Source organism: Corythoichthys intestinalis, chromosome 3, assembly GCF_030265065.1.
Source record: "Corythoichthys intestinalis isolate RoL2023-P3 chromosome 3, ASM3026506v1, whole genome shotgun sequence".
NCBI classification, from domain to species: Eukaryota; Metazoa; Chordata; class Actinopteri; order Syngnathiformes; family Syngnathidae; genus Corythoichthys; species Corythoichthys intestinalis.
Window position 1 is genome coordinate 14,035,691 of NC_080397.1, and position 20,818 is coordinate 14,056,508.

The 20,818-nt window shown below is 38.3% G+C and overlaps 1 protein-coding gene across 7 annotated transcripts in view; it reads left to right on the plus strand.

Annotated features, from left to right (window-relative positions):
- Positions 1-3,022: 3,022 nt before the first annotated feature.
- The window catches only part of arb2a (ARB2 cotranscriptional regulator A), a 343,893-nt gene continuing 326,097 nt past the window's right edge, over positions 3,023-20,818 (plus strand). For 4 of the 7 annotated variants that reach the window (XM_057832294.1, XM_057832299.1, XM_057832301.1 and 1 more), the window contains exons 1-4: positions 4,477-4,555; positions 4,946-5,083; positions 8,639-8,740; positions 20,005-20,105. In XM_057832294.1, coding sequence (XP_057688277.1) covers positions 4,975-5,083; positions 8,639-8,740; positions 20,005-20,105 — 312 coding nt within the window. In that variant the 5' untranslated portion in view covers positions 4,477-4,555; positions 4,946-4,974. The other 3 variants (XM_057832297.1, XM_057832300.1, XM_057832296.1) reach the window with 3 other exon arrangements.

The following is a 20,818-nucleotide window of genomic DNA, read 5'->3' on the forward strand; positions in this document are numbered from 1 at the left end:
ACCAGCCCCCCATTTTGATCTATAACTGGCAAAATATGATGTTGTACATTTGTGCTACATTTGTGCTGAAAAAAAAAAATTGTTCGTGCTGCTACGGTTTTGCAGTGATTACAGTTTTTTTTTTTAGGTCATCTAGAGTCCACCCCCTCACCTCACGCTAGTTTACCCTGAAATGTTACCTTTCGTTTGTACTGTGAAACTGCGGTTTCTCCTGGTGTGGTTTCATAGATTATACAGATTTTATTATTTATTTTTTTGTCTGATGGCAGGGTGAGATCATCTGGACTAGGAGTGGGAACCTCTTGGTACTTCACGATACGATACGATTTGCGATACAAAGCTCACATGCGTTCATTCGCTGACGTCTATAGTCGTCAGTGGCTGCCAGTGCCAGGCAATGAGTAATTTTGGGCCATTTAAAGTCATTTACCTGTGTATTTTCAATTACTTCCTGTTGATTTTGGGGTATTTTATGGGTCACTTGCTGTTTATTTTGCATTACAGACAGGAAGTGACCAGAGAATCACCCAAATGAATTGGTAGTGACTCAAACTCAACAGGAAATGACCTGTAAATGCCCTAAAATGAACAGAAAGTGACCTGTATATGCCCCGAAAATCGGACCGAATGACTCTGAATGCTCTGGTTTTGAATGAACGAACGTTCCCAGTCTAAATGGATCGTGCGTCGAGCACCGTCAATGGCAGGCTTTTTTTTTTTTTTTTAATTGACACCTTTTTAAAACGATATCTCGATTCTTGACAGGAGCATATCGATAACCTTTTGGGATACAAACTATCACGATATATCACCATTTCGACATTTTGTCACACCCCTAATCTGGACTGTATAAAATAGGGGTGTCAAGCTCATTTTGGTTAATGGCCACCTTCATGAATCACATGTGGGCTGGACCAGTATACTTTTTGGCCAAATTAATTAACTCACTGGCTGCCACTGACAGCGCTAGAAGTCTATTTCATTTTGACTGGAAAGGGGGAATGAACGCACGTGTTCATATTCATGGCATTGTTGCCAACTCCTCAGTAAGGAAAGTAGTAGCAATTGGCTGTCCTAAAAGTCACTAGAAGTCGCAACATGATGCCATCACCTAATTTGCATATAATTGTAATCGACACTGTAGGAGAATAATGTCCAGGGAGAAGCAAAAAGTGAGTAAAAAAAAGCCCCTCCCTTAGTATGTTTACAACTACAAATGAACCTTAACCCTTTTTTTTCAACATTGCCAAACTACAGTAAATGGACCAGAAATACAATACAGTACAATAGAAAAAGGATAATGGTAACTTGTTGCTAGATTGTCCGTAGTCACTATTGACAAAAAAACAGAAACAAAAAATAAGTCATCAAGAGGCTTTGAAAAGTCGCCAGATTTAGCAAGAAAAGTAAGTTACCAAGTTCGCAACACTCAATGTGACTTGTCACTGCAGAGCTTTGACTCCGTCCGTTCAATGACAGGTACAGTGTATAAATAAATCTAGAATAGAATAGAATAGAATAGAATAGAAAGCCTATATTGTAATTCTACAGAGTACAATGAGATTTAAAGCTTCACCACAACGTTCACCACATAAAACAAAAGCAAAAGTACAATAAGGCTAATATAAAAACACAGGTTACAATGCACAGAGATTGGGAATAAAGTGAATAGGTGACTAGCAGCAAGCAGGTGGTGATGTAGTGGTAATATAACAGTGTGTACCTGACAATTCACAGTAAACAAACATGGAAGCAGATGGCCGACTTGATATGATAGAGCAAATGACAGTTTGTGCATAGATATTGATGTAACGGTGCAAAAATGCTATAATGTTACTGTGCAAATATTGCATACGCAGTACCCAGATTGAGACAGATGTCTGAGAACATATTACTTCAAGATAGGCCTGCACAATATATCGTTTGAACATCGCCATCGCAATGTGTGCATGCGCAGTAGTCCCATCGCAGGACGTGCATTTGTTTTTTTTGTTTTGTTTTGTTTTGCTTCATAAAAGCAACGAGCTTCTTTGCTTTCACACGGAACAAATCTTGTTGCGCCGAGTTGTCTTTGTTTTCTGCATCGTCAAGGCCTTTTTCGACCCGCCCTTTAAAGGCGGTGATGTTGAGGGTGCGACGCCCCCTAGTCAGACCTTTGTCCACGCTGGTCACGTTGTACGTTATGTTGGAGGGATCACACTCGGACAGCTCCCAGCTGGGTCACTTGGAGGTAATACTGGTGTCCACTGAAGATGGCTGTGGCTCCAAAAGAAATGCCGGTAATCTTATCTTAAAAAAACAAAAAACAAAAAAAAAAAAAAACATGCTGATCAAACACTGCTGCTATGGAACTTGTAGAAACGATTCTAGACATTATAACATATGACGGATGTTTTCTTCATACGTTTCCCGAAACCAAAAACTCGGAGGAAAAATTGTGAAGAATGGATCAACTTGCGCGGACGTCCAAAAGATTAGTTTAACGCCAGCAAGGTGAAGCCATTCACATTTCATATGCAGTAAACATTTTGTTCTGGGCCATGGTCCTACAGAGGACGAAGAAGTAAGCCATTTTGGTATTTTTACATATTTTTTAGCTTGATGTTTTTCCGTGCTGCTTCTGTCTGACAGTTAATGACCTGAAAAAAAATTAAAATGGTATCTGAGTGCCACTGTTACCTTTTCTGTTGTTCAGAAAAACAACTTTACTAAGGGAGAAGTGTAAATAAATTATAGAATTAAGATTTGTTATTAATGAAAAAATTAAAATTGTTCGTTAGCTGTCACTGAGTAGCATTTGCGATAGCTACACAAAAATTGCAATGTAAATTGTCTCCAAGAACGGTCAGAGACGTAAGACAACCAGAGGATATAATATATAAGAAAGACAGGGCATATGGTGGTAAAGGATAGATTGTTGAAACAGGAGAATGTCATTGTCAGCGGCGTTTGAAAAAGGTGTCGATAAAAAAGCTAAAGCTAAGCTTAGGTCGGCTTGGCTCTTTTTCCTGTCTTTTTCAGCCTTCGATACTCAAGCCATCTCTTCAACTGAACATTTGTATGTTCTTCCACATCTTTACCAGTGAATTGGGCACCAGGGACATCATTTTCAGACAGAATTGGTAGGTTTAGCTCAGTAAACATCTCGTTTGTACACTATTTCTGTTCATTTACTATGGGGGACAATCGGGAGATTGACCCGCCTAGCCACAATTGCTAACGTCATGAATATTAATGAGCAAAAGTGACGTGTTGCTTGCTGTGCGCCATTGATTGCAGTCAAGTGCTGCTTGTTTTAGCAGAAACCTCATTGGTTGAACTGTCTGTACTCTGTACTGGATCCGTTGGAACAAAGACCATGACCCACTGCGGCCTCTATGTGAAATCGCTTGGACACCCCTGCAGCATAAGCGGATTTTCAGGGGGGAGGCGGAGGTCATTGCATGTAATTGACTTTCCTATATAGTATATGATTTTAAAATTAATAATTTTCCGGTAAAATATTGTCTATAAAAGCTGTAAAGCAATAAAATAAACCACAAAAATGAATGAAATGAACAAAAAAAGATATTTTTATAATGGTTCAAAATTATTTTCTGAACAGATCATGTTACTAGCACCTTAGACTGGGGGTGGGCAAACCGGTCCTCGATGGCCGCAGTGGGTCCAGGTCTTTGTTCCAACTTATTCAGCACAGACAGTTTAGCCATTGAGGTATCAATGGAAACAAGAAGCACCTGACTGCAATCTACTGATTGCACTTGTAAGAAACCGGATTGGTGAAAGGCTGTCCTCATGATGGGTATGAACAAAAACCCGCACCCACTGCGGCCCTTTGTGGAATAGTTTGCCCACCCCTGCCTTAGACGGTCATTTGCTTTGCTTAGCCAAAACCACTAGAGGACCGAATAGGCAAGCTGGATAGACGTCATTTTTTTTCAAACCTAAGCTTTCAAAAGTGACAACATCTACTGAGCAAGAACCGATGATTGAAATTGTGGACCATTAAACGCTAGAGACAACCGTGAAAATGATGAGCGGAGTTTCAATTTGCCCCACTAAAAGACACTAAATGTACAACAGAGCCCCACCGGCAGGTATACCATATTCAATGGATGACGATCTTAGCGAAAATTAGAGCTGTCCTAAGCAGCCTGGTTTAAAATTCCCCTAAAAAATGACGGGAAACATAAAACGCTCATTTTCAACTTATTATTATATTCTTGTAAGTTAATTTTATTGCTGACAATGGGTTTCGGGGTCATCAACATGTTGTCCCCACCTTGCCCCAAAAGTCAAACTCCGCCTATCTTCCTCTCCTTGATTCAATAAAGGTTGTGAGACGGATTTAGAGGAGTGAAAACATTTCCATTAGAAAGCAGCCGGAGCAGCAGCTGTGTTGCTGTACCTTTAAGAAAAAAAGGCTTCCACTCTGTTGCCTCGGTAACCCGGAAGCTTGGCTCCGTCCCCGCGCATCTGCTTGAGAGTACTTCCTGTTTTGTAGACGTTGTCCAGGAAGCTGCAGCTTGTGTCCCGTCGCATGTTCTCAACGCTTGTGAGTCAAACATGAACAGTCTGTTCGTCGTGTTCTGTCCAACTACCGTGTCCTGGTTTGCTTATAAAAGCACGTGAAGCAAAAAGCACGACTTGCTCGTTACTCGCCTCTCTGTCTCTCAGTGGCTTGCATATGTATGCACTCTTTTGAGTTAGAAAACAACAGGTTTTCGAATAACATAATAACTTGATGCAGAAGCAATAACACATATGCAAAATGAAGTTAGCACGAGCCACTGACAAATAGTTGTTGTAAACTGACTGTTGGCATTATTATTTTTATATGAGAGGGTTGTTAATATTAATCAGCACTGTCACGATTGCTTCACTTTCATACCGTTAAAGTATGCAATTGTGGAAATGCCCCTTATTTTGATCTCATATGTTACAGGAGACATTTCTCCGATTCGGTGGGACCTGATGCTTAGCTCTCAGCTTTGTGCTGCTAAACCAGCTGTGTGTATCTTGATGATAGCCATGGCCCAAGTGGCCGCTCACGAGGACGGAGAGAAAACTACAGCACTCAAAGGTAATTATGTTGGCATACACGAACAGAAGATGCTGCATCTCTAGTGCTGATCAGCATTTCTCAGAAATAATGCACACTCGTTTGGGTGGCTAATAATTTGGAACATCCTTCACATTTAATTGACGTTTAACGGTACCTGAAGCTTTAAAAAAAAAAAAAAAAAAAAGCACTTTTATTGTAATTAAATTACATTTCGATTTTAAATGAAGGTGGGTTATTTTTTATAGGGTGCCATTTGTGTCCCCAGTATAAAATAAAGCTGTATTTTCACTAAAGTTGGACAAATACTCATTCAACCTATTAGTTTGTGTATTATCAATTGCCATCTATTACAAATTCAAGGGTACAGGTATTTATTTATTTATTTAATTTTATTTACTGGTAAAAGGTTGTTATGGAATTTTGCTCTGTGTTTCATTAAAAATTCAGTCCATAAAATACACTTATAACTATGTAAAAAATATATAAAACTACTAGTATATAACATTGTATTCATTTTTGTTGCCCTGGATAAACTGTCTTTAATTGTGTTGTTTTTAAATTCTAATATATTATGTATTTAAAAAAAAAAGTTTTCTGTTCGTCTGCAGTGTCACTGTCCACTCTGTTAAGTTGTGTTAGTGTCCCTTTAAAAAAGTTCCCCATTTATTAATGATATCACTCTTCTGCGATAACGTCACACCAGTTGCGGGAAATTCTTTTGTGGTAAGCAATTTTATTTTTTACCTGCTTTGAAAATCAGATTTTGCAGTTTTATGAAGTACGGTCCATGTGGTTGAGCATAACATGTCCATTCTGTTAAAGGTATAGATAAAAAAAAATTGAATTGAATCATTTGAAAAGGTTCATTTCTAAAGTTATAGATTTATCATCAAGTATACAAAGTTAATGTTAGCTATTATGCTAGCAAAGCTGGGCTGAGGACTAACTTTAGCACAAAATGCCCTTTCTGTTAGTATCCACTCTGTTACAAACAGTGTTGGGCACGTTACTTTAAAAAAGTAATTAGTTATATTACTCACTACTTCTTCCAAAAAGTAACTGAGTTAGTAACTGAATTACTCTATAGTAAAAGTAACTAGTTACCAGGGAAAGTAACTATTTCCGTTACTTTAAAAAGAACTTGTTGTATGTCAAAGAATTTGAAATTTTCTGAGCAGTATTCAAATCAGTGGAATAGAGAAGAACAGACAGGTAGTTAACTTGTTAGGTGCTTCAGCAGATTTGAATTGCTTACCACAGATGTCGACAAAAGCTTTGCCCCGGGACATAAATTACACATTACATGCAGGTTCTTTCCTTTAATTTCGACAAACTTGAAATAGTGTCCATATCTCCACCTCTTAAAGGACAATTTTTGCTCTGCCATCCCGACCCTGTGCATCTGTTTTGCGTGTGTGTGTTTGCCGCACGCGCTGTTCCGGTTTGCTTGTGAAATCACCGGCTCTGATTGGCTTACCACAACAAATGACTCTAACCCTCAGCCAATCACAGTCACTTCCATCACATCTCTTGAGGGGCCGCATTCAGGTAGGCTCGTTTCCCGACAATTCACATCGCCTTCAAAGCGTCTGCCGTCCTCAGGATGGAAGCAGAATTATTGCTGGCTGACAGTGGGAGATGGGAACGAGGCTAGCATCAGGTGTAGCAAACACAGAAACGTTACCAAACTTTGGAAAGCATTGTCTAATTGAATGAGCAGGGACAAACAGCTTGCAGTCAGAAGAACGTGCGCTATTCTCGAACCTGAACGCACCCCAGGTCTTGAATGACAAATCACCAGAGCAGAGAGTTGACTTGACACGGCTGGTAGTTTCTTCAATTTATTCAGAGTAAGTAACGCACTGCTTTTGACTGTCAGTAACGGTAACGGCGGAAAAAGTAATTAGTTAGATTACCCCGTTACTGAGAAAATAACGCCGTTACGTAACGGCTTTATTTATAACGGCGTTACTCCCAACACTGGTTACAAATGGCACCTGATCAAAAAAAAAAAAAAAAGACCCAGATGAGGGTTTTGATATTGTTGGATGCAACTGAAAACACCTTGCTTACCCCAAGGGCCTCGCTGATGCTGATAAGTCATTGCTGCGATGTCATTGTTCTAATATTATTTTAACCTCAGCATTGTCATTGTTGGGTTTAGGGTTAGGCATATTTAATATCTGCATATTTGATAAAATATATTCTTTGCATTAGTGTTGTTTTTGGCAGCACTTATAGCAACACTTAGTCCTTTGGATGAAAATACTTATTAGCCATTAGTCATTTCAAAATGTGCCAGTCTTCATCCGGTATTAGTTGACGATTACTCTAATGTTTTCATCTGTAAAATTCAGAAGTTTTAGTCCATAAATGAATAAATAAAGATTTCCAACAATTTCAAATGTACATTGACAGACAAGCGCAAATTGTAGTGTCTACAATGCCAACTTTGTGATAATAATACACACTCAGCTGGAAAACAGTACATTATTTTTTAATTAATTAAACCCGCCTGGACACCACGAACTGCTCGCTATGCTAAATGCTAATGCTGACGCGATCGTGAATATTGTGCTAACATGATGAGTTACATTTAGTGTGTGATGATCACTCAGCACATACGTTCAAAGGCTAAAGCAACATTGCATATTCTCCCTTGCCAAGATAAGAAAACAAATCTTACTATGTGTGTCAAAACAAGCGAACTTGGAGCGCAGCGCAGCCTAGCTTGAAGCACATACTAACATCAGTGAGGATGGGGAGGGGGGCATAGCACATCTCACATGAGTGATCCGACCCAAACACTGCTACAACACAGGCTGACGGACTACAACGTACAATAAGAAAATGTCACGCATTGTGAACATATGAAAATATGTTGCATTTTTGTTCAGCCAAACAAAATCTGACGTCCTCATCGTCATGAAAAACTTCAGTATTGTCATTGTTGATGAAAACAACAATGCTCTGCATGCACAATTGTTAGGCAAGTTGGCCTAATACCTGTAACCTGTGGACTAACAAAACCTGTGCACTAAATAAATGTTTAATGTTTTTTTTTTGATCATGCCCCAATATCTTAGAAACTTTAAGAGTGCCGCATCCCTCTGAAATACTTTTCACATCCACAGTTTTCAAAGTCAGTTAGTTTTAGCTCATTTATCCAGCGATGAATCTGCCTAATTATTATGCACACCTTGATATGGAGTGTTGATCTCCTTAGGCAACACCCTAGCCCATTTCACAAATACACATTATCTAATATGCATTACATCTAATAAGCCTTCAATTTTATAGAGCTTGGAGTTGGAAATTCTGGATAAAATAATGATATGGTTAATAACATTAAAAAAATAAATATCACTTGCTGATTAATTGTGTACGCATTGTTCTGCATGGGAGGTGTTTGCAAGACATCATAGCATTAAAAATTTGTTGACAGTCCACCTGTACATCACTCATTGATCTACTGCCATAAACGAAAACTGCAACAAACGGAAAAATATATAGATTTATAGAACTTTCTTCAAGTTTGGATGGAACTGAGATAATTTCTTTTTTTTCCTCCAGACCTGCTATCAAGAATAGATTTAGATGAACTCATGAAGAAAGATGAACCCCCTTTTACTTTTCCTCAAACCCTGGAAGAGTTTGAATATGCCTTCAATGAACGTAAGTAGTAAGTACCCATTTAAAGTGCCAAGAAAAGTGTTGAGGATGTCATCAGCAAGTGTGATGTCATTCATGCTATTGCACATGAATTATTATTCTAAATGCCCCAGATAAGATTTATTTTGCATGTGTTAGCATGTGTGTATGTACTTCCAGATGATCTGAAAGTCTCTTTAGAATTCACCTGGCTAGCTTTGATGAAAGCAGGTGGGAGTTGAAAATGTAGATGCGCAATGGGCTGTTTTGGGTCTCTTAGCATTCCCCTCCAGCGTCTCCCACCCTCTGTTCTCTGTCAGTATCTCTGTTGGCTGTCTGGCTGGCTGAGTGTGGGACATGTTATGTACTCTACGGCCCGTCAGAAACCTACTCAGCCTTGCCCTCCGCCTGCCAGTTCATTTGCATAATCTCAGTAGGCCTAAAAACATAGATGGAGGGAAACATAGCCATCCGCCACACCCTTTTACGTCGTAATGTCGCCGTCTGGCAGCGCCGTTCCCCTTCCTCAGTTCCCAGCTTGGTGTCCCGTGAAGATATGAACACTTTTTCTTCATCTTTCTGACTTCACTGACCTTTACTTTCTTATCTTTTTTTCTGATACGGCTGGGCGATTGATGAGCTAAAAAAAAGTTTGATTTATGATTTTTTTCCGATCTGCCTCCCCTACTTTTTTAACGAGACAATAAAAACAAAAGAAAGCTAAATAAAAGTTTAAATCTTTTTTTAGGGCACTAATTGAAAAAAATGTCTGCCATTGATGGTATTAGATGTCCAATCCATTTTGAATAGGAGGGGCCAATGAACATTCCAATGATTATTTGCCTCTCCCAGTCAAAATGGATTGGATGACTCGTTCCATCAGTGATGGTACTAGCATACCGCACGTAACACGTCACGTTTGCTCATTAATATTCATGACGTTAGCAACTGTTGCTGGGGGGGTGGGGGGGGTCAAGCTTGCATTTGTCCCTCATGCTAGATGCATGTAAATAGTGTACAAACGAGATGTTACTGAGCTAAACCTACCAATTCTGTCCGAAAATGATGCCCTTACACTGGTAAAGATGTGGAAGAACCAAACGTTGCGCGAGACTTTTTCGTTGTCTGTCATTTTGACTGACAGGGTCATAAAAATCCGGTCATAATCTATTTTTACCAGTCACTTAAATTTTTAAAATGATAATAATGACATATTCAATAGAATTTAGTTTCTCTTATACATCCTCTGGTTGTCCTACGTCTCTTACTGTTCTTTGGGGTAATTTAGTTAGCTTTGTGTAGCGATCGCAAATGCCACTCAGTGACAGCCAATGAACACTTATAATTTTTTCATTGATAACAAATCTTAATTCTATAATTTATTTGCACTTCACCCTTACTAAAGTTGTTTTTTATATATATACAGAAACTGTAACAGTGGCAGTCAGATACCATTGTAATTCTTTTCAGGTCATTCATTGTCAGACAGAAGCAGTACGGCACAACGTTACGCAAAAAAAAATTAAGGAAAATGACTTACCTCTTTGTCCTCTGAAAGACCATGACAACCCAACAAAATGTTTACTGCATATGAAATGTGAATGGATTCACCGAGCTGGTGTTAAAGTCCGCGCAAGTTGATTCGGTCTTCACATTTTTTCCTCCCGAGTTTTTGGCTTCGGGAAACGTATGAAGAAAACAGCCTTCATATGTCGTAATGTCTAGAGTCGTTTCTACAAGTTCCATAGCAGCAGTGTTTACTTGGCATGGTCTTTTTTTTTTTTTTTTTTAAAAGATTACCAGCAGAAAACAAGCAGTACTAACATGAGTTGTATGCGAGGGCGCTTCTATGTTGACCCCTTCCGTTTTACGGTGGTGACGTCTCGCAGCCTTGTGGTCTAAAAATAGCATTTGTGCGGTACGCTATTAAAGATGAGCACCCAATGCGAGTCCTCACATTTTAAATGTATTAGACATCTAGTGCCATCAATGATGGTAAAGAAAGATGACCATCAAAACAAGTCCTCCCAATTTGAATGGATTGGACATCTATCGTTGTCATTGGCAGACAATGAGTTAAATTATATAACATTTAAAAAACAACAACAACAAAATCAACGTTGGAGTGTTGGAGTGGCCATAACTACAGTGTATTGCTCTTTTTATCAATTTAATTTTATTGATTTATCATTTGATTTACTCCTAAAAATATATATAAAAGAGAATGATTATTATTATTTACTCCTAAATATATATATATATATATATATATATATATATATATATATATATATATATTAGGGCTGTCAAAATTATCGCGTTAACGCGCGGTAATTAATTTTTTTAATTAATCACGTTAAAATATTTGACGCAATTAACGCACATGTCCCGCTCAGACAGTATTCTGCCTTTTGGTAAGTGTTACAGCAAGGTTTTTTGTGCTGTCTAACAGCGAACTCTTGTGGTCGCTTTGCGACATGGTTTATTGCTTTCTTGCCAGTTCAATATGGCTGCACGACGTCTCGGGCTGACGCCTACGTTGTAATGTTGTGCTTATATGATCCTTGGACAAGATTTGTCCGTAAGTATGGTTGTTGTAAAGAATGTACATATTATGTTAGTAAGCGAAATGTTATATTTTTTGTATGAGATGCTTTTTGTTTATGTTTAGTGAACCTGTATAGCGTGCTAAGCTAACGTTGTTGCTAATGCAATGCTTGTGTACTTTTTTTTGGAAGTTTCACTACGGTCTAAAGAGGACAGTGGTTTGAGGCCATTTTATTAATAAATCAGATGAAAAAGGAAGAAGTCTGATTATTAAGGCATCGTTCACTAGCTGTCTAGCTTTGGAAAAAGTAGACGCTTCGGAGTGAGGACAGCATAGACATATTTAAATGACAGTAGAGTGAAATGCCCACTACAGTCCTTATGTACCGTATGTTTAACGTATATATCCATCTTCTGTCTTATCTTTCCATTCCAACAAATTATTTTACAGAATATATATATAATTTACAGAAAAATATGGCATATTTTATAGATGGTTTGAATTGCGATTAATTGCGATTAATTACGATTAATTAATTTTTAAGCTGTAATTAACTCGATTAAAAATTTTAATCGTTTGACAGCCCTTTTATATATATATATATATATATACTGTATTTTTCGGACTATAAGTCGCAGTTTTTTTCATAGTTTGGCAGAGGGTGCGTCTTATACTCTGGAGCGACTTATGTGTAAATATTTACGGTCTGGTTGGGCTAGACCTCTCTCTCGCTAACTTTTAAAAAATATATATATATATGTTCATATATTTACACTGAAATGATGTATGGATGTTAAATAAAATAATTTGGATAAAACAGAGATGGCGCTGTGCATGACTGCGCACGTGAACGTCGTGGCCCCTCTCTCATTCTTCGACGTTTGGTAAGTTCAGATATGACCTTTCCCTCGCCTTTTCTCCATGTAGGGATCCAGAACAAACTCAGTGTTGTTCCGTCGAGCTGTACATTCTCCTTTCTATTCGATCAGTTGTTGCAATTCTTTACCGCACAATAACTGTGTTGAAATGCCTCACTGTTTATGTTTCCCGCTTCCAAAATGGCGATAGCGGCGGAAACCTCGTGAGTGCCACGTCATACGCTCGAGCCTAATTGTGCTGTCAGCACCCATATAGAAAGTACTGTAATAACTTCACACAGAAACAAATTCTTTCTCATGGAATAATCTATTCAATAACTGGTTGCTTGTTGGGATTGGAACCTCTGGGTCCCTCACGAGTCATGATACGATACAGTTTGTGATACAAGACTCACAATATTCATGATTTCGAGATACAACAATTATCGGTAATTGGGTCATGATCTCATTCTATGATATACTACAATACAGCTAATAAACAGGAAAGCAAGTTCTTTTCATCTTTCTGCTGTGAATTGGAAAGAGTTTTTCACTAGTAGATGTATAATCCATTCGAACTAGGAGGGTGACAGTGAATGTTCATTCCTTGCCATCCCTCCCAATTTAGCCGTTAGTGGCAGCCAATGCCATGCAATGAGTCGATTTAAGGCATTTCATGTCATTTCCTGTTGATTTTGAGTCACTTCCTTTCCCTTTTGGGGCACTTACAGGTCACTTCTTCTTGATTATGGGGCAGTTACAGGTCAATTTCTGTTAAGTTTGGGTTACTGAATAGGAAGTGACTCAAGAACAAATGATTTGTTTACAATAAAAAACACAAATACATTCATCCAATCGCCCAGACATATTTTCTCCTATCCAATCTCATCATTTTATGCACATGTACATATGAGGATTCCTACCCCGCTGTATATCTTGTCCATTACTTGCCTATTTTTTTTTTTTAAAGGGGAGCATTTCTATTAAAGAAACTTCACCCCCCCCGAGGCAATGTCTCCAACATGTCTGGTGCATTTCCACAGTCACAGCCGGACTACCTCGGCTGGAGACAGGTGGAACAAAAATGTTAATTTGACCATGTAATGACGCCAATGCCGACAAGGCGGTGTACAATAGTTTGCAGGTGTCTTAATCACTAAAGATGATGGCTTCATTTCGTGAGCCCTCCGGTTTTTCTATTACTCGAAATCCAAGGTTATGTACACCTAATTAAGCGGCCAAATTGAGAACAGAATGCTAATTATGACAAAAAAGAGGAGAAAACTTGAGAAACGGTATTCCTCTGAGAGGATGCTGTTGGGGGCGGCGGCTGAGTTGTACATGCCCTCACATAGGCACACACACGTTTCCCATTGTAGGATTTCATTATAGCTCCTTGTGCTTCTCTTAGGCGGTGGTGTTTAGATCCTCTCCTCCATGAATGCATAATTGATTTTCTTCAAGGTACTTTAGTGCTTTATCCTTACTTCTCAACCCTCTTCCTCACAGGCACGAGTCTGTTTTTAATGCAACGCGATGACAAACCAAGATTAGGATTAGGCATTGTTTAACAACTAACCTATAAAGTCGGTGCTAGGGGACTTGCTTTGCATTTACACTGTAATGTTTATAACATTGAAAATGGTGGCAATTTAGCAGCTGAAGGGAAATGGCTTATATATTTGTTTTCCGTGATAAAGTATGAATGCCCTCTGGCTATTTGGGTTACATATGCATACTTTTTAGAGGTTTGGCTTGTACAACTTTTGCAATCATAAAGGTCAAAATTAAATTTAGCACTGCTTACAGTGTCAGCGGGAGGATCGATGGCCTCGGTGCTGAGGTATAAAACTCGAAATTTCACAGCTATTCAAAGGCAATTATTTACCGAAAGAAAGTGGAATGAGGAGAAATCTGCCGGGGATTGTTTTCTTTGTTGTTTATATTAGAGAAAACATACTGTTAAGATAATTATTGAGAGTTTATTAAATATTTGCTTTTGGTAATGAATGCTTACAATCAAATATTAGTGTTGATGATTGATTGCTAGAATAAAGTGTTTCATGATTGATTGCCATAAATATATTAACAACATGTTTAACTCATGATGAAACTGCCTTGTCATTCCAACCGGTTTAGACCGGTCTAGGTTCTACAGGTCAACTTCCAGGACAAGACGCAGACATTAAGAAACCAGACTGTCTGGTACATTTAAGAAATTATATGGGTGCTGTATTTTAGTGTTACATTCTGTTATTGTTTGCCATTGCTTCATGAAATGTTTTAGCCTACATATATATATATATACAGGGTGACCCAAAAAAAAGTTTACACTGCCATAATACAATTTAAATGCCATGTTTATTCATCTTAGAATTAGAATTTAATCACAAATTATACATTATTGTAAAGAACATGTACAGTACACTCTTATTTTTCAATGTGTCCTACCTTAAGTGTCACAACAGCCTCCAGGCGCCTGCGGAACGCTTGACAGGTCTTCTTTATGTAGGATGCTGTCATCTTTTCCCAAGATCTAACAATGGACCTCTCCAAGGCTGCCACAGAAGTTTGTGGCTTCTTACAGGCACTGTCCTCCACAGTTGCCCATATGCTATAATCCAGGGGATTGAGATCTGGACTCTGGGGTGGCCACATATCACCTTGTCAATCAACTTTTTGGTCCGCACAGATCGGGTTTTCCAGACCCAGGTTTTCGTGAGGCTGTTCCAGTATCTTTCAGCTTCTTTTTAACTTTGTAGACTGCACATCTGGATATTCTCAGATTTGCTGCAATCTCAGTAGGTGTCAGACCGGCACGCAGCAATTCAGGTACAGCTAAAGTTTTCTTCATTTTCAGAAGAAGCACAGGAATTGTAGAGACGAGAGATTAGCAGCTGCATTGAGTGACCTTAATGAATCACTTAAGCATGACAACCTATTTAGATATGTTTCAGTGGCTTTTAAACAAGCAGTCAACTGAGTGTAAACTTTTTTGGGGGTCACCCTGTATGTATATATATATATATATATACTGTATGTATATATATAATTCTACCTACATACACACACATAGTCAAACAAATAAAAGGGGTGTCTGTAGCTTGCTCCCCCTTTCCTTTTAGGGAGACATCCATCTGTTGATAGGGACAACCCCCAAATAAAAAGGAAGTTTGTGGGAGGGTTTAGTTTAGAGTGTTTTTGGTGACTGCGTAGTGTAATCTAGAATTCCACTATTTCGTCCCTCTCGCTCTCCTTGCAAGAAAAACAAAAACTGAGTGCCTTCTGTCCTTATTTTGGGTAATATTACAAATGACTACCTAAGGATTGTTGTTTGAACATGACACATACTCCTTACTAATTGGCTAGACAAGGGGCTAGGTTCAGACCACAGGTCTTGATGTACAATTCCAAATTTTCTTAATCTGCTTTTTTTTTTTTTTTTTTTTTTTTCCCATGCCCGTTCAGACTGCCTTTTTCCATTGAGCCCGTTCATGTATTAGGCATGCACACTAACTCGCAGTCCGACACGTGCTAAGCAAACTGACATGCATGTGCAAAAGCATCAAAACAAATAACTATACATGCTGGCTCTACGTCATAAATAATTCCCGTTGTGGTCTTATATTCAAAGTTTATATGGTTTGATAGAACGCATGCATGCACTGTGAGTGCATGACGCACACACATACGGTCAGTTTACCCCGACTCTTGGCCATGTAAGTAATATTAAAATATTGCTCTTTTTGCGCACAGAAAGAAAACTGAGCATTCTCAGGTTTATCCTTCCCTCCACCCCCTTTTTTTTTTTATGACCGTTGTCAAGCCCACCTCTTCATCTAAAAGCCCAGTTCAAGCTAGGCGCTAACGCTAATGCACAGCTCCATCCCTGCCGTTTTCCGTGCCTCTCTCTGTCTTTGCTGACATAATTGCTGCATGAGTTCCGATTTGGGAGACTTGACAGTTGAGACCGCAGCCACATTCTGGAAAAATGTGGCCGGATCGGATTTTAACCACATACGAAAATGACCTTGATCGGATTTGAAATGGTCCACTTTTATACGACCTGTCCCGTTCAGACCGTCAAATTAATGCCTCACATGAGTCGGATAAGCACGAAAAAATCTGGTAAGACCTGCGGTATGAACCTACCCTAGACGTCCATTTACAGGTTACTTCCTGTTGATTTTGAGTCACTTTCTGTTCATTTTGGGACATTCTTTCATCCTTTTCAGTAACTTAAAATCAACAGGAAGTGACCCGTAAATGCCCTAAAATATAAAAGAAGTGACTGAAAATGACATGAAACACGCCAAAATTCTCATTGCCTGGCATTGGCTGCCCCTGACAGCCATAGACGTCCAATCCATTTGAATATGTTCATTCGCTGCCACCCTCCCAATTCAAATGGATTCCATGTCTACATATGGTAAACTAGTAATAAACTAATTTAAAATTTGCAAAAGAATGTGAAAAGAGCCACATCATCATCAGTGGCACTGAAAGAGTTTATAGTCACCCAAATTAAAGGGTAGAGGTGGAGCGTTCTTCATGCTAATGCACTACCTAGCAGTTTTGAAAAATTTGCAAGTAGACAGTTAAGGTATAGAAGTATAGTCGCCTGCTCGGACTCTTCTCCAAAATAACTGCTTAATTGGTTGTAATTAAGAACACAGTACTGTACTTACTTATAAACTGGTTAATTTCAGATAGCTACAGTCCTGCTCACTATTATTGGCACCCCTCTTTTTTTTTTTTTTTTTTTTAAATCTGTACAATATCTTAAGAAACAAAGGGAATTTATGAATTCTTTATTTTCTGCACTGTATGGCACATCTGAGTATAAGCCTCACCTTCAATGAATGGCCTAATTTAAAACTTTTTATATATCGGCCGCCCAGCATTATAAGGGGCTGTAGTAGTAGTAGTAGTAGTAGTAGTAACAGTAGTGATAGGTGGGGTTACGCTATACACCTACTGGATGGAGCTGCGCTAAAGGGAATGCCATGCCATGATTAACCAATAGTGATCCATATACAGGGTGAACCAAAAAAACTAAAGTTGTCCGATAATGACTTTTTAACGCATTAGTGATATCCCGTTATTGTCCAACTCCAAAAATCCGATACCGAAATATGCGGTCGTGGATTCAACATATTATGGCTAATTATATTGTAATTCCTGGATGCTTTAATAATGATAAATGTAACAAGTTCGATGTTTTCCAAATAAACATTCTGTGAACCTTAACTGAAGTTATGGAAAAAGTGCCTATATTACACTTTGAAGGCAACATGCCAACATTGACTCTAAACCGATATTGAAAAACTGATGTCGATATTATCCATTATCATTTTAAAATGCCTTTTATTTTTTATTTTTTTGCTAACTAAAAAAAAACAAAACAATGTTTTAACAATCTAGTAAAAGCAAGAGTGATGGAAGAAAAATATTTCATTCATAGTAATTAAAACCTTAAAACATGCCATTTATGAAACAATTATGGAATTTGAGTGAGGAATCTCAACAGCGGATTTCCATTATTGTTTCTTAAATGGCATGTTTTCAATTACTAGGAATAAAATATTTTGTCTTCCGTCAGTATGGATTTTATTGGATTTTTTAAAAGTTTTTTTTCTGGTTACCCTGTATAGGAAGCATCGGATTTTAAAGAGCATACGACACGAGAAAAAAAGTCTTAAATGGCATTATTATATGAATTAGAATAATATTTTGAGACGATTCGACTATACTGGACTGTCTCAGAAAATTAGAATACACAATATTCTAATTTTTTGAGACAGTCCTGTGTATATATACAGGACTGTCTCAGGAAATTAGAATACATAATATTCTAATTTCCTGAGACAGTCAGGAAATTAGAATATTGTGGCTAACCGGCAGCTTAAAAGACTAATTTCTCGTCATCTGCGCTTTGCTAAATTGTTGTACTGTATACTGGACTGTCTCAAAAAATTAGAATATTGTGTATTCTAATTTTCTGAGACAGTCAGGAAATTAGAATATTGTGTATTCTAATTTCCTGAGACAGTCCTGTATATATACACAGGACTGTCTCAAAAAATTAGAATATTGTGTATTCTAATTTTCTGAGACAGTCCAGTATACAGTACAACAATTTAGCAAAGCGCAGATGACGAGAAATTAGTCTTTTAAGCTGCCGGTTAGCCACGCCTACCATTATAGGGCTTTAGCGTCCCCAACAGGTGGATGACGTCAGCGGTAGACTGGGCTCATCGGTTTTACTATTCAGCCCAGTGAGGGGGAATTATTCAGAACGAGGAAAATGCGACAAAGAGAGCCGCATAATGTCATTGTTTCAGTCTCTCTACTCCAATATTTTTACAGGATATTCTTTTTATCCAAGTATTTTTCCCCAATAGCTATATAAATGGCTTGAGAAGGAGCAGTCAGTCCGTCGAGGGGGAACTATTCACAATGAGGAAAACACGACGAAGAGAGCGGCAAAATGTAATTGATTCTGTCTCTTTACTTAAATATTTTTACAGGATATTCTTTTTATCCAAGTATTTTCCCCAATTGCTAAATAAATGGCATGGTCATGACAAATAACAGTCTTGTGCTGAATGGAATATGAAATAATAAAAATGCATTTATTCAGGACGACATGGCAAAATTACTCCATAATGGTCAAAACTGTCGACTTCACCTTTACTGTCACACCTCCCGAACGATATTTTATGACACCTAAATCGGACATATGTCATTTCCCTTCCCCGGCTTCGGAGAATGTAAACAAACCACAAGGCGTGACAGCTAGCCGACATGCTAACCCGAACCGAGTGATGTTTCAAAGTCTTCGAAGCAAAAAAATCACACCTAACTAGCCTGGATTATTTGACATGACGACCAAGTTGTCGATTGTCTTTGCGGATCGGCAAACCGCCCGGCGGAGAGCAATTTACAGTTCGTTCCCTGGAGGAGGGTGGCTGCAGTTGTTGTGCAGCTAACGTGCTGCTAATGAGCCTGAGGAGAGCTTTTTACATGCCTATCAATGATCAAACATAAGTAGTCTTTAATTAAAGGAAGTTTGTAGTGTTTACTTTGTAATCGCTGTATTAATATTTGACATAATACAAAACAAGATGTTTACTCACTTCCTCGTAAGTCCAGTGGTCCCACAGTGAATATCCACGGTGAATGGGAACCTTTTGAAACTCCAAAAAGGCGCATACGCCTCTCCCTCATACAGAATGATTTTTCTGCAGCCGTTTGGCTGGCGTGATGCGAAAAATAAACGTATTAATCCGCAAAATCAGCTGAATCCTTGGTCCTCATACACAACAGTACACTGTATAGTGAAGAGGACGTCTTCTACCGTACACGTCACAGCGCCCTCCTCCTCAATGCAAGACCGAAGGCGGAAGTCACTCATTTTCATGGCGCGGGATTAAAAAAAAACTAAATAAATATAGCGATCGCTTCCACACACATCCAAGCGGTCCATATCATTCAGGGGCATAAAATACCTCGTGTATTATGAAATAAACATGCTTTTTCATGTCACATGCACTTTAAGGTGCACTGTCGGCTTATGAGAAAATTGAAGGATTTTATGTGTGCTCTATAGTGAGGAAAATACAGTAATCAAAATATTTTAATTGGAGGTCCAATGTATTTTAACAAAGAAGAGAGATCAATAATAGTGAGCATGACTATACTCGCTTCATTCCGATCTAACACTGAAATTACACTTTTAGTCAAGTGCTCTCATGATTCAAGCATTTGTGCCACCTTAGGAACTTCCTGTAAGAAGCACAATGTTACAGGTATCCACTAGCACTCCTATTTTTACTACTTTTTTTTTTCTAAATCATTTTTATTCTCTCTGCCTCTCATAGACGGTCAGCTTCGACACACAAAAACAGGAGAACATTTTATCTTCAATGCAAGAGAGGATCTCCATCGCTGGAATCAGAAACGTTATGAAGCTCTAGGAGAGGTAATACATTTTATGTTGATTGTAGAAATTGAAGTTATACATGAGCGTTGCTCACATACCTAACCTGTGTAGATGTGGCTCACTGAATATTGAATTTAAAATTAGTGATCAATATTATGTACTGATTGGATCACAGCATTCAATAATACAGTGATGTTTTACAATCACGAATATAAATTAGTTTAGTACTATTTTAATAGTATAAAGCAGCACCTATTAATCACTGGGAACATTAACTCTTTGACTGCCAGTGGATTGGACGTCTATCGCTCTCAATGGCAACAATGGGCTAAATATATGAACTTTACATTCACAGCCCTAAGTACCCCAACTAATTTATAGAGAGTTTGTTATTGCATTAACATAATGAGACATATATTCTTTTGTAAAATTTTTCTTCATTTGAATTTATCCACACTTGTTTTACATTAATTGTTGTGTGCATTCTTTGAAGTTCAAAGCAAAGTGATGTGTTTGTGGGATTACCAGGCTTTTTTTTTTGTTTTTTTTGATCATTCACACACAGGTAGAAAGCGGGTCCTTTGAGAGTCAACCTTTTGTAACGGATTCTCCGCCTCCGTTCTGCCAGCTAATGCACTATCTAGCAGCATCTAAAAGGGATGTACATTATAAAACATGGCTGCAGAGCTGCAGAAAATGACAGAAAGGTTAAAATGTAAACTCCGTGGGTGGCCCAACATTTAGAGGCAAAC